The 15,137-nt window shown below is 43.2% G+C and overlaps 1 protein-coding gene across 2 annotated transcripts in view; it reads right to left on the reverse strand.

The window, feature by feature from the left end:
* Positions 1–15,137, reverse strand: part of adamts13 (ADAM metallopeptidase with thrombospondin type 1 motif, 13) — a 72,096-nt gene that overhangs the window by 41,635 nt on the left and 15,324 nt on the right. For both annotated transcript variants that reach the window (XM_073052299.1, XM_073052298.1), the window contains exons 7-14: positions 12,752–12,876; positions 11,356–11,502; positions 10,647–10,781; positions 7,230–7,380; positions 5,569–5,673; positions 3,878–4,029; positions 1,269–1,332; positions 457–583 (exon numbers count right to left, since the gene is read on the reverse strand). In XM_073052299.1, the coding sequence (XP_072908400.1) occupies positions 457–583; positions 1,269–1,332; positions 3,878–4,029; positions 5,569–5,673; positions 7,230–7,380; positions 10,647–10,781; positions 11,356–11,502; positions 12,752–12,876 (1,006 nt within the window). The remainder of the gene's footprint in view (positions 1–456; positions 584–1,268; positions 1,333–3,877; positions 4,030–5,568; positions 5,674–7,229; positions 7,381–10,646; positions 10,782–11,355; positions 11,503–12,751; positions 12,877–15,137) is intronic.

Consider the following 15,137-nt stretch of genomic DNA (forward strand, 5'->3'; position numbering starts at 1 on the left):
AGCAGCTCTTCTGCCCCTGGGAGGAGACGGTTGAGGAGGACCTTGACAAGAAGCAGATAGTAAATCTGTGCTCGAGAGTGTGGCAAATGTATGGTTGGGGGTGGCTGCACTTGTCACATAAAGGATAGACTGGAAGGAGTGTGGGAGAAGGGCAAGGCGTGTGGGTACAGAAAGAGGTGAAATGTTCAGGTTCTACTGAGTCACTGTATGCCTGTGGATGTATTAGATTAAAGAACCAGAGATGAAAATAAATGCTTTTAATAACGACCACAGCAAATCATTATGCTGCTCGCTATTCTGGAAGTAGATTAAAAAGTATTTTTCAGAAGGAAATTAACAACTTGTGAGGAAGATTGGGAAAGAGCAGAGGCTCAGGATCAATGTTATCTGAACTCTATGTTTGTACACAGCGAACTCCTCTTAACTTCTAACTGGCGCTAGGTAAAAGAATTTTACCTTTTGCATAACCGACTGCAGGTAACCACTTGTAATAAACTGGAACCCTTGGTGTCAGGTCGAGAGGCTGAGAATCCGTCTGTGAACACTGCAAAGCCATGAAATCAAGCTGACTTCCCTGGCAAGGCTGCATAAAGAGCAGAAAGAAAGAGGCAGATGACAAACTACGGGTACAGACACCCCAGCCAATGTCAGTGTTGGCTGTGCTGTAGTGTAAACCGAGGAGGGTACTATAACACGTGAGGTTTGATGCCTGAATCTGTGGAGGTGTTGCGTAAGAAATGCTGTTGGCACTGTTCTGGGACTGGGTCTAAAGGATTTCACTACTACTTCAGAGCTTTTTGAAACAGTGTTAAAGATATTGCTAATGCTCTTCCAGAACTGGGAAAATGGTGTAAAGAAATCTCTACCTAGAAACTCATTCCATAACTCAACTTCCACTTGGACAAAAGCATTGCCTGTCTTTACTGTAAACACATCCATTGTGCTCAGGATTCTGGCCCCTCAGTACAGGGAATGAAATGTCTAGCTCATCTTTCTAATTTATCTTAAGAGTCTTAAATGGTTAAATTAAAATACAATCTCCTCTTTTTATTCAAATAACTACAATTTTCTGATGTATTGTGAATAAATTAATTTTCAAAGACATGGAGTTCCTCTTGTACCTCCCTCTGAAAATCTTTATTATGTCTTTGTCTCTTTGCTTCTTAAATATAAATTGCGAGGAGAACGTGTGGCTGATTCCTGACTCTCAGCACACCGCAGATGTCCATTTCCCTAGATCCTGTGTCGCTAATTCAAATGACAATTACCTGTGTATTACACATTTCTGCCTCCATATCTGTTCCCTCGCACTTACGACCACCAAAAGCAGGTCTAGAAGAACATAAACACGTAATGAATGATCACATCTTGGACAGAGAGAGAAAAATCCCAGTATGGCTTCATTAGTTAAGGTGGAGTGATACTGAGTGTCGCAGATAGGGAATACCCCATTCAACGTACCACTGAGCCAAGTGGACCAGGGGATCCACATCCAGTGCGGTATTGAAGCTCACCAACCAGGCGAGCCCCACCCACCCAGTATTGTAGTCACAAAGACCAGAAGTGTTGGATTACATTTGGTACAGCGGTGTGCCGGGATGGCACGGTAGCATCGTGGTTAGGGTAATGCTATTACAGCCCCAACAACCTGGATTCGATTCCAGCTACTGTCTGTAAGTACGTACATGACCAAGTGGATTTCCTCAGGGTGATCTGGTTTCCTCCCACATTCCAAAGACATGCGATTAGTGGTTAATTGGTCACATGGGTGTAATTGGATGGTGTGGGCTCATTGAGCTGGAAGGGGCTGTTACTGTGCTCTATCTCTAAATTAATCAATTAATACTATACATAAATATACCACGAGTGTCCGTTCGGAATCAACTGCACAATTCCATTAAAAGACACTTTGTCAGTTAAGTGGATAGGAAAGGTCCTGGTGAAGGGTCTCAGCACAAAATGTCGACTGTTTGTTCCCCTCCCTAGATACTACCCGGCCTGCTGAGGTCCTCCAGCATTTTGTGTTGCTCTGGGATAAGAAATGGGTCAAATGAGGGTAAGTCTGATTAGTTTAGACAGTCGTAGCCAGGATGAATGCACACAGTCTTTTTCCCCGGGGTTGGGGAATCAAGCACTATGGGACATAGATTTAGGGTGAGAGGGAAAAGAACCTGGAGGTCAGCTTTTTCATCCAGAGGGTGGTCTGTATATAGAATGAGCTGCCAAAGGAAGTAGTTGAAGCAGGTACATTAACAACATTTAAAACATATTCGGACAGTTACTGTACATGGATAGGAAAGGTTTAGAGCAGGGTTTCCCAACCTCTTTTTAATGCTATGAACCAATACCATTAAGCAGGGATCTGCGCACCCCAGGTTGGGTGCAAACCCCTGGTTTAGAGAGATATGGGTCAAATACATACCACTGGGACTAGCTTAGATGGGACTCTTGGTCTGCAAGGACCAGTTGGGTCAAAGAACCTGTTTCTGTGATATATGTCTCCATTACACCCAAACTGAGTAATCATATAGCACCATCTTTAATAAACTCACTTAATGAGTTAAAGCTGGTGCATTGGTATGAGCAACTCAGAAGAATTGGTAGAACATTCAGTGTTTGTGGTCCATTACCCGTTAGCCTTGGGAGGGATGACCCAACTGTGGAGATACCCTGTGGCACTTTATAGATCAAGGAACCAGTGTTCTTCCAGGCTCAGTAGATTCTGGTTAATTAAGTCATAGGTTAATCAGGGCAGCTGCTTATTTGGGACAACGTTAAGAACAAAAAACTAATGAAAAAAATTGCTGGGATTCCTTTTGTTTATTTGGGACACTGCTGCTTAATTGGGACAGGAGACTGTTTCTAACTAGTGTCAATCATGTGAACTTGTCTGGCTGTTAGACTCTACACTGTGCTTAGAGTAAATAGATTTTAAAATAGCATTAAAATAGTGTTAAATAGCTTTTGGTTTAAAAAAGCAGTGATTTTTGTCACTAATAGTTGGTAACAAGTAAGCAGTAAGACAATTTAGAACTGTTTTGCTCACCACAATTTGAAGCATTCAGGCTTGGAGATGCCAGAACTGGCAGGGAGTGAAAATGAAATGATTTCACTACTTCAAAGAGTTAATTATGAAGAATTTGACAATCGCTTTGAATGTTGCAATGAACATGTAGATTTGGAGGATGCAATCATCAAAAGTATTGTATGAAAGCAGTCTATTAGCTGCACTAGGTGTCCATTTACAAGAACACAGCAGTGTACACTGGCTGAATTCCTGTGTCGATAACTATTGGGAACTAATGTTCAGGTTTATAATACTGTAGATGTATTAGTAGTGTTCTAATTTGTTCTGTATTTCATTTAAATACATAATCTGTTGCTTGGTTAAATTATTGTCTTTTTTATTTCCATGAAACTTTGGCTAATTGGGCCAGCCGCTTAAATGGGCCAAAATGTGTCCCAACTAACTGGAATCCACTGGATGTTTAAGATGATTAATGGAACTGAAAGGGCAAAGATAGAGAGAATTTGATTTCCCTCAGTGAGACAGTTCAAAACAAGGCATATCCTTAAATTTGGAACTAAGCCATTTGGATGGGGGCAGGGATGTGGGGGGCAACAACAGAGAGCATGCTTCAAACAAAGAGCGTTGAATATCTAGAATTTACTCCCAAAAACTCCAGCCTGAGGACAGGGGTCAATTGAAGGCCAAAATTGGTAGATTTTTATTTGACAAGGCTATTAAAAGTTAGGGAAACACAGCAGGCAAATGGAGTTCAGATGCAGTTCAGCCATAACTGAAGGAGAACAAGTCTGAAAGATAACATATCTTCCACCCATTCCTTACTTTCACTTTCCAGGGTTGTCCACCCACCTTGGATTGTTGCAATGTCGGTGTCGTTGACTGACCCCTCCCCCACAGCTCCTGGAGCAGCTGCTAAATGGTGTCCAGGCTGACCAGGCCCCGTGGACAGCCCCAATCATTTTCAGCTCCCCCAGAGAAGTGCAGCTCCTTCTTAAACACCACTGGAGAGAAATGACATCAAGTCAGAATCATTCTTCGTTTGCATAGTCCAACAAAGAAACAGGATTTGCTTTGATATAAAACGCTGCAAACAAGCCAGAGGCACACCTTCAGAGTGTAAGTACACTGGCCACGTGGGAATTCCGGCAGCTGTTGAGCATAGTAAGAGCCCACAATCAGTAATGAGGTAAGTGACTAGGCCATGCACTTTGTGGAGCTAAAAGGGATTGCAGATGCTTTATTCAAGAGTAAAAGCAAACTGCTGGAGGAACTCAGGTGGGTTCAGCAGCATCTGTGGGAGGAAGGTCATTGTCGACATTTCAGGTCAAGAGCCTGCCTCAGGACCAAGAGTTGGAGGGGGGGGGGGGGGGGAAGGTTAAGACGGGCTGGTAAGTGATAGGTGGACCAAGGAGGGTTGAAGAACAACATTTCTCTTTTTTTTACAACTGCATGGACCAACCATTGCACTGAGTGGGAAAGTTTTACACGGCCAGAAAACTGTGCGGCACTTCAATGAAACATTATACAAAAGGAAATTCCAGCTGCGCGGCACAAAGGCAATGCGCGTGGGGCCATTTCAGTTACTGCGCGGCAGCACACTCATGCGGCTTATCAGGAACAGTGGTGAAGGGTGATGAGCAGGAGTCAGGTGGGAGAGCAATGCAGCTGGGAGCCAGACATGTGGGTGGTAGGTGGAAACAGACAAGGAACGAAAATCCATCTACCTTTTCTCCTTGCTTGCTTCTGCATATCACTTACCCAGCCCACTCCTCATGTTTCCCTTCCTGGCTGCTTCTGTCCTTCTCAGTCCACTTGACACCTACCAGCCTCTGTCTCAACACCCCCCTCCCACCTACCCCTTCTCAGTCCACTTATCAATTACCAGTGTCTGTCTCAAAACCCCACCCTCATGCCCACCCCTTCTCAGTCCACTTGACACCTACCAGCCTCTGTCTCAACCCCCCCCCCCCCAACCCCTTCTATTTTCACAGGCTATCTGCCTCTTCCCCAGGTCCTAATGTAGATCTCAACCTGAACATTGACAAATCCTTCCACCATTGCAGATGCTGCCTGACTGGCTGTGTATTTTTTGCATCAACTTTAGTAGTGTGGATTATAGAATTAAAAAATAGCCCAGAAAATCGGGGAGTCACTTTCCTTCTTCAAAATAATGCTGTGGACATTCTATGTCTGAAAGTGGACATGAACTTGAGCTAAAAAAAAAAGTACCCTCAACAATTCAGCCCTCCTTTGGTACAGCTCCGTTGGCGGTACTTCCATATTCACCTACCTATCTGAGCTTCCCATTCTTCATACTGGCTCTACAAGCATGCAGTGTTTACTGGGGACTGTCTCTCTCACTGTACGCTTTCAAAATTTCACTGAGTCTCCATAAACCATGGGCTCAAATCTCCAGATTAGAGTTAAGTCTATGAGCTTCTGAATTTAAGACATAAATCCTACCATCGATTCTCAGCTGCCACACTACAATGCAGTGCTCTACATTTTCACATGCACAACTAAGATGTTGGCTCCTGTACCTTGTTGGGCCCGCACTCCGTTCCATCTAGTAGGGGAATTAATAAGCGTTTGCACGTGCTGTAGTCTGATGGATCTGTATGACATGATAGAACGTTGCATACATCCTGCACAGACACAAAAACACCCGGTATCATTAATAATGAAAAATGGCAATACACATTTCACTACATATTTTATATACACACACACTTAACACATGGCTTAACCCATCTGAAAATGGAACAGGATTTATATTTAAGAACGTTTAACTATATTTTTCAAGCTCAGACCAGACTGGAATGAAGTTCATGGCCTACAGTTAGAGCAAATAGCCTGGGGTGGAGTGCTGGGGTCAAAGCATCTCTTTTAGACAGACAGACAAACAAGACATACTTTATTGATCCTGAGGGAAATTGGGTTTCGTTACAGTCGCACCAACCAAGGATAGTGTAGAAATATAGCAATATAAAACCATAAATAATTAAATAATAATATGTAAATTATTCCAAGTGGAAATAAGTCCAGGATCAGCCTATTGCCTCAGGGTATCTGACACTCTGAGGGAGGAGTTGTAAAGTTTGATGGCCACAGGTAGGAATGACTTCCTATGACGCTCAGTGTTGCATCTCGGTGGAATGAGTCTCTGGCTGAATGTACTCCTGTGCCTAACCAGTACATTATGGAGTGGATGGGAGTCATTGTCCAAGATGGCATGCAACTTGGACAGCATCCTCTTTTCAGACACCACCGTCAGAGAGTCCAGTTCCACCCCCACAACATCACTGGCCTTACGAATGAGTTTGTTGATTCTGTTGGTGTCTGCTACCCTCAGCCTGCTGCCCCAGCACACAACAGCAAACATGATAGCACTGGCCACCACAGACTCATAGAACGTCCTCAGCATTATTTATCAAAAGATGTGAGCTTCATTGGCAAGAGTAACTCACAATACCCATCTCTGTTGGACTTAGAACATAGAGCAGTACAGCACAGAACTCGGGCCAAATGGCTTGCTTTTCTGACCCTGGTTGAGAATGAGCCACTTTATTAGTAGTCTGGAGCCAAGTGTAAGCCAAACTGGAAATTTCCTTTCACAATGAACATTAGGGGTTTTAACCACCAACCATTAGTTTCATGCAACAGCCTTGGGAGTGGATGGGGCAGTGAGTGTGGTCAAGGTGGAGAAGGCAAGATCAGGGTGAGGACAGCTTTAATTTGGGTAGAGATGTGTTTGCTACAGTCAGTGAGTCAGGGTGGGTCACTGGGGGGGTTTGAGGGTGGGATTTGATACAAGGAGTGGAGTCACACCAGTATAATTCTGAGACACAAAATTCTGTAGATGCTGGAAATCTTGAGCAACACACACAATACTGGAAGAGTCAGCAAGTCAGGCAGCACCTACGGAGGGAACTGCCTTATCTCCCTTGCTTCTTTCATCGATCATCTTAAGTATTTCTTCTTGGCAGTAAATTGTGATTTGAACTGCACTGCTTGAAGGCGCAGTGGAATTAGATTCAATTGTAATTTTTAAAAGTTAACTAGACAAATATGAGATGGAGGAGGGGGCGTGGGATTATACAGATAATTCTTTCAAGGACATGCTGCCCTCCCACTATTCTGCAAGTGAACCAAGATTTAACCTCTGGCCAAGGAATGCTAGTTAATCTCAGGCACCACCTACGATGTCGTGTCTGCTGAAGCTGCAAGAGGACGCCTTGCCTCCAAAGGCAATTTTGCACTGGTCATCCACCCCATAGTACAGTCCCGGCTTCTGGTTGGAGAGATCAGATTCTGTTGCTGGAAGGTTATCCAAACACGTCCCTCGTCTCGTGCTGGCAAAACAAACATAGCCAATGATTATTATAATTGGGCGTCTATTTAGCAATCAATGGTTTTGGAAGGGTACACTCCTTAATTGTAGTATCTGCTACAATGTCAGAATATTCCACAGTACTTCACACCTTTTTTTAAATATATAGTCATTATTTGAAGACCATAAGGTACAGGAGCATAATTAGGTCCATTTGGCCCATCGAGTCTACTCTACCATTTCATCATCGCTGATCCATTGACCTCTCAGCCCCGATCTCCTGCTTTCTTCCCATATCCTTTCCTGATCTGACTAATCATGAATCTATCGACCTCTGACCTTAAATACATCCAATGTCTTGGCCTCCACAGCTCTATGCAGCAACAAATTCCACAGATTCACCACTCTCTAGCTGAAGGAACTCCCCCTCATCTCTATCCTAAATGGACATCTCTCAGTTCTGAGGCTGTGTCCTCTGGTCTTAGGCTGCCCCACCACAGGAAGCATCCTCTCCACCCGCACTCTATTGAGGCTTTCAACATTCAATAGATTTCAATGAGATCTCCTTCATTCTTCTGAATTCCAGTGGGTACAGGCCCAGAGTCATCAAACGTTCCTCATGTGATAAGCCTTTCAATCCTGGAATTTTGAAATAAGAAATCTGGCAGTTAGATTGTGTGCAGGACGCTCCTACAAATAGTCATGTGACAAAGAAGAAGGAATTGTTCACTGATAGTTAGAGGAGAGAGATCTTTAAAAGAGTCTGTTGCATCCATCTGAGTTGCAGCTAAACTGACAGTGTAGTGCACTGGGAGTACAACTTGGTTATGGCTTGAATGCCTAGTGGAGGGGGGCTTCCTTCTGGGGTTCACTATTACATACTCTATGTGTGCTACTGAGCCACCATCCCGTTCTCTCCCCAGCCTTTGCTCAGTTAGCTGGTCATGGGCAGGTAAGGTGGAGGGCCACAACGGATCACAGTGCCCTGGGGTTACAGATTGAAAGATCAGTAAGAAATCAGCCAGTCGCAGCAAGGTTGGGACCAATAAACCTGTGGGCTCATACGGGTTTGGAGAAGCACAACATGGAAACAGGTCCACACCAAACATCAATCGCCCATTTTACACAAGTCCTATGTCTTACTTTCCCTGCACTCTTTGGTGAGGTGTGGAGGTGGGGAAAGGGCTTGATGGAGAGTGTTGCAGTTCTGCAAATGCCAGAGATTGTAAGTGCAGAAAATGCTGAAGGTATTCAGGCCACATCAACGAAGAGAGAAACGGTACTGGTGCTGTGGGCAAGGGAGTAGGAAGCTGAGCATAGGTTTTAGAAGAAGGGCTGGAAATGGATGGCAGAACATTAGTGGAACAGTTTGTTAGGCAGAGTGAACAAAGGTTAGAAAAGAGACCAAAAATGAGTCTGGTCTGTTGGCTTGTGCCCTTAGTGATGAAAGCAGATGAGGCAACACACAGTCAAAGTGAAAGAACAGCATCAGATGTTTGAAAGTTGTCTTAAAGAGAGCAACTCAACATTCCTGGTTATAGAGTTCTGGGATGAGAGAGCAAGGGGCTTTGTGAGTGGTGGCATTGTTGGTTAATGAAGTACTTAGAACATGAGAAGGAATGATCTGTTACTTGTATCTTCAACAGAGTCTTTGCAGGTAGAATTGAAGGGGTGCTGTGCCAGTAATCAATAGACTGTCCAAAGGAGAGAGAAGTGAAAAACCAAATACAAGTACTTGACAATAGAATAAGGCAGAGGGATAGAGAATAAACTGGAGGATCCTCGGAGGTGTGGAGGGTAAAGATGACGCCAGGAGTGAATGCCTACATTTCCTTAAAGGTAGCAATGGTCAATTAGGTGTTAAGATGGCACACTGGATGCTTCTCCTTACTGGCTGAGAAATAGATTCTAAAATTATTGCCAGGACTGTGGCTCTGCCCTTAGTACAGGTTACAGTCTTGGTCAACACATTGCAGGAAATATATGATTGTATTAGAAAGGATGCACAGGAAATTTATGAGTATGATAAAGTTACCTATAAAGGAAAAATTGGATAGGATATGTTTGTATTTTTTTTTGTAACTCAGCAGTTTACAGAATTTTTTAATTAAATTGTACAAACCTTTGAGGGGTCCAAATAAATAGGAAGAATCTGTTTTCTGAAGTCAAAAATCGAGTAGTGTTAACTTACAGTGAATGGAAGAAGGGAGATCAGCAAAGAAATTTTCACTCAGCCTGTGGTAGGGATGAGAAACTCGCAGCCTGAAGGGATGGTTGAGGTGCAAAGCTTCATATTGAAAAATTACTTGAATGTATCTCTCTGATCAGCAAGGTTAAAAGTCTAGTGCTGGGAGGTGAGATTAAGTTGGGTAGCTAGTTTTCAAATGGCACCAACACTGTGTGCTGAGTGATTGGCTTCTGTGTTAATTAGTTTCTGTAAGCCCATACAAGCAAGTGTGTTCCATCCTCTTCAGTGCATTGAATTCTAGGAAGAATATATTAGCTCTGGTGAGACTGTAGCTGGTAATATTGGAGCTTGGAGCATTAACTGAGGACAGGAGACGTTCACTTACTTTGAGGTTTTAAGGTTAAAGGGTGTAATGATTTAATTTTGTACAGTTGACTAAAAGAACTTATTTCCTCTGGTGAGGGAATCTAAATCAAGATTAGAGCTATTGTGTTTGAAGGAAACTAGAGAGCATTTTTTCAGACAAAATTTTGTGGAAAGATGGGCTTCTTTCCAGCTATTAGTGTTAAGGTCAATAAATCTTTGTTAGACAAATATATTAAAGGATATATGGCACAAAGGAAGTGACTAAAATACAGATCAGGACAAATCAATTCTGATAAACACCCCATCAGCTTACTTTTGATGTTAATTATATATCCATATATAATTAACAGCAAAATATCCATACATCCATATATAGACACATTGAATACTACAGATGATATTTTTTATCATTTTACAGATGATTGAGAGTAAGCTGATGGGGCATTAACAATTCTTTCTGATTATGCATGACATTGCACTTTGTTAATGCTACCATCCCAAAGATGCAGCATTCCCCTGTAGTAATGCACCCATTGTACAAAGGTCCCTCAAAGCTGCCCCACCCAGAGTACAGTTGGCTCTTGGTACTACTTTCTAACAGTGCTATTCATCCAAATATGTGACTGTGGAACCAATGAGCAGTTTGCCTTCCACTGGGATCATCTGGATCTTGTAAAACTGAAGGTAGTGGGGATTGGGATTGGGATTGGGATACAGTGTGAAGAAAACTTTACCTGAAGAACTTCATAAACTGGTCTCGGCTGCACTTGGACCAGGTCAGGTCGATGCTGTTGTAGCCGCCCTCTGCTGCCATGATATGCAAGTTGCCAACACAGCCATTTTTGTGCCCATCATGGTTGATGCCAAAACTACCAAAGTTAAAGGAAAGAGAATTTGGTTCCACGCGATACTGACTGAAATTGTCTGAAATTGTCAGAAATTGCTGGAACTGCTCACCAGCATCCAGTGGGCAAGGAATTGCCCTTAATGTTTAAGGATTGGGGTATTTTGTTAGACTATTGACAGCTGATTGTCCTATGGCAATGCCACTAGCAGCTTCTGAGTGAACAGTGGGGCTCTGTGGGGAAAGAGCATTCATGGGATATGATAGTCTCTCAGTATCTACTGAGTCCTTAGAATTCTCTCTCCATGTTGAATGAGATTCACACCATCTCAAACTCTACATGGTTCTATCATCCTCAAAGCTGGTCTATCACTTTTTTTCTCTTTATCTTTATCTTCCCACTCCCCTTCAGTCTTCAATACCATGGTAACTAATGTCCCACCATGCAATGATGCATCATTTTTGTTGTCTCAGTCTCTCTCTATAGTATTCCACAATTTCACCGCCTCTCATCAAATCTCCTTCTCCTCACTCCACATAGTAGATTTTTCCACCTCTAAAGTACTGTTGTGCTGCATGAATATTGTCCCCTCACCCACCTGTGGCCTATCTCATGAGCAATGGTGATGCCGAGATTGAATCCTGTGTCCTCGGTAATCACACAGCTCCATAAGTGGCTGCACAACCCACCCAGCTGTGTCACGCCTCGGACCATCTTGTTGCCATCGTCAGATTCCAAGTCAAACCTTGAAAAAAAAAGCAACATGCCGGCATCAGAGTGATCAATGAAATTTAAAACAAAGTATCGCCTCAAACCCAAACTCGACTAGAACCCCAAACAAATACAAACCCAGTCCTACAACCGTAACTCAAACTGAACCCATCCACGCTTCAACAAGAACCCAAGTCCAGATAGCTAACAAGAGAAAATCTGCAGATGCTGGAAGTCAACCCCTCTGATTTCTCAGCCATTTTTCCAGACCTGAAGAAGGGTCTCAGCCCGAAACTTTGACTGGCCTGCTGAGTTCTTACCGCATTTTGTGTGTGTTGCCTAAATCCAGGTGCAAGTTTGCAATTCCAACAGCAACGGCAAAGCTGTGTTTCTGTAGTTCTGTGGTTATCACATTCATCCCACATGCGCAAGTTCCCTGGTTCAAAACCAGACAGAAACTTTCTAGATTTTTTTTTGGGTGGCTGTTAGAGGCAAGTTTTTTTTTACAGAGAGTGGTAGGTCGTGGCATGTGCTGCCGTGGCTTGGTGGTAGAGCCAGGTATGTCAGGAGAATTTAAGACATTCTTAAATAGGCACATGGATGATGGAAAAATGGGCAGCTATATAGGAGAGAAGGGTTAGATTGATCCTAGGGTAGGTTAAGAGGTCAGCACAACAACGTGGACTGAAGGGCCTGAACTGTGCTGTAATGTTCTATGCTCAAACGCCAACCCGAAATAAATTACTAAACCAGTCCTAACTCAACCCAGATTATTCTTCCAACCAGAACCAGAACTCATTATTAACTAAACCATCCCAGTCACCAGGCAGTCACGATTTCATTACTGATTTAACCATAACCCATTCTGTGCTCAGTGCAACCCCACCTCAACCCACTACTAACTCCCTCCCTCCTGCAGAAATCTATTACTGTTATGGCTCTCAAGCTGTATACAGTCTTCAAGTGTGCCTGAAATCTGAAAATGGTGTCTTATGAATATCAAAATTGACCGATTTAAATAGAAGGGGACTAAACCTTAATTAGGCAGTTGCTTCAGTATCTATGCTCCTCTGAAAATGGAAGCAGGTTGATTCTTTCTGGTAGTGAACTGGAAGAATTGCCAACCCCAACCTGAGGCAGTTAATTGTGCAGTCCTTATTTGGCAAGTTAATATCAATCCCAATAGCCACAAGAAATGAAACTATCTTGAACTAATCTAGTGTCCAAAAGCCCACAGCCCCAAAGAAAAAGAATAAGTAACAAAATGAAGATTTGTTCAGTACCTGGTAATGTAGAGAACCAGATCGGCATGGAGTGGATCAGAATTGTTGCCTGGGTTAATTGTTCGACTCCACTTGCATAGGCTAATGAGAGACGAAGTGAGGTTTTTTGTGATCTGCAGTTCCGCCTGTGGGAAAAGATAACATGGGCGGTAAAGATGTCTCAGATTTTGCACCTCACTGATTATTATCTTGTTTGTTATATCAGGGAGCTCAGAGATTAAACTGGAAGAGGAACAATTACAAAAATCCGATCGTGTATTTGACAGGTGAATGTATTTGACGAGTCTGGAGGCTGCTTAAGAAGAATACACCTTTGTGTTTTTTTTTCATTCTTGGCTGCTGCTTTATTTCTTAGTTTTCTGACAGACCATGATGTGATTTGGACCTAAGGATCTGGATTAATATATCTGAAACAGGCAGGTTCTTTAACTGAAGAAATTGAGGAGGAGCAGATCACAAATCCCAGGTCCTCATGCTGGGAAAGATACATCAAAGGTACTTAATTGGTCCATTCTGTCAGGTATCCTACGCCATCAGATAAAGCATGAAGAGCAGCCTTCTCTTGGGCAGATTTCAATTTTCCTATCTCTTCATTGTCAGATTTGCTCTTCCCTTCACCACCTTCCAAAATCTCCACACTTACACAAATTTCACACCCCAAACAGGTGACCATGCTTCATACTGGAATTCCTCCCTTCACTTCTCTTTCTTGATCCTTAAAATCTACCTCATTATGACCTGTCTACCTGTCTACCTTACTATCTACCTGCACTTCACTGTCTGTAGCTGTAACCACTTCACTCTGCACTCTGTTATGGTCTTACCTTGTACGACCTCAATGTACTGTTGTAATGAATTGATCTGTACAAAGAGTATGCAAGACAGGTTTTGAGCACCTTGGTACATAAACCAATTTACCTCTTTAACCAAGTTTTTCAGAGTGATCAAAAGGAGATCGATATACACTCAGTGGCTATTTTACTAGGTACAGAAAGTATCCAATAAAGTGGCCGTTGAACGCATTTATGTATGTTCGTGGTCTACTTTTACTGTAGCCCATTCACTTCAAGGTTTGACGTGCTGTGCGTTCAGAGATGCTATTCTGCAACACCACTGTTGTAATGTGTGGTTACTTGAGTTACTGTCAGCTTGAACCAATCTGGCCATTCTCTCTCATCAACAAGCCATTTTCGCCCACAGAACTGCTGCTCACTGGATGCTTTTTCTCTCTCGTGCCATCTCTTTAAAGCCTACAGATTGTTGTACCTGAAAATCCCAGGAGATCAGCAGTTTCTGAGATACTCAATCCACCCTGTCTGGCACCAATAATCATTCCACAGTCAAAGTCACTTAGATCACATTTCTTCCCCATTCTGATGTTTGGTCTGAACAACAACTGAATCCCTTACCCATGTCTGCGTGCTTCTATGCATTGAGTTGCTACCACATGATTGGCTGATTAGATATTTGCATTAACGAGCAGGTGTACCCAATAAAGTGGCATTGAGTGTGTTTCTCAGCACGGAAAGCCTCAGGTTATGGGTAGAAGGTGGGAATGAGGGAGACACAGTGGTTCAGCCGATTGCTCCACAGCGCAGAGGCCCAGGTTCGATCCCAAACTCAGGCGCTGCCACCGCATGCAGTTCCTCTAACTGCTTTGGTTTCCTCTCACGTTGCAAAGATGTGCAGGTTGGGAGATTAATTGGCTGCTATAAATCACTTCCGTATGTAGATGAGTGGTAACATTTGAAGGAATTTATGAGAGTGTCAGATTACAAAAAAGGGATTAGCATAGGATTAGTGTAAATGGGTGGTTAGTGGCTGGCAGGGACAGCGTGGGCTGAAGTGTCTACTTCTGTACTATATAAAGTCATTGAGACAGATGATCATATTGAATGGTGGTGTCGCCTCAAGGATGGAAGGCTAACTCCTGCTTCTACTTTCCCAGGAGTCACAGAGCTAAACAGCCTGGATTCAGGCCCTTTGGCCCAACACGTCCTTGCCAGCCAAGATGTCCACCTATGCTAATCCTATTTTCCTGCATTGGGCCAACTTCCCTTCACTCTCTTACTATCCATGTCCCTGTCCAAATGCTTTTTTAATGCTGAGATGGAACCTCCCTTCCCAATCTCCTCTGGCAAACTGTCCCGTATCCTCCGTGTGAAAAACCTGCTCCTCAGATCCCCCTTTCACCTTAAACCTATGTCCTTTCCTTTTAGACTCCCTATACCCAAATAATGCTCCTCGTAATTTTGTAAACTTCTATCAGGTCACCCCTCAGCCTCCTGTGCTGTAGTGGGAACAATCCCAAGCTAACTAATCTCTCCTTGTAACTCAAGCGCTCCATTCCTGGTCACATGCTGGTGAATTTCTTCCCACTCTTTCT

The sequence above is a fragment of the Hemitrygon akajei genome, chromosome 7, assembly GCF_048418815.1.
Source record: "Hemitrygon akajei chromosome 7, sHemAka1.3, whole genome shotgun sequence".
NCBI classification, from domain to species: Eukaryota; Metazoa; Chordata; class Chondrichthyes; order Myliobatiformes; family Dasyatidae; genus Hemitrygon; species Hemitrygon akajei.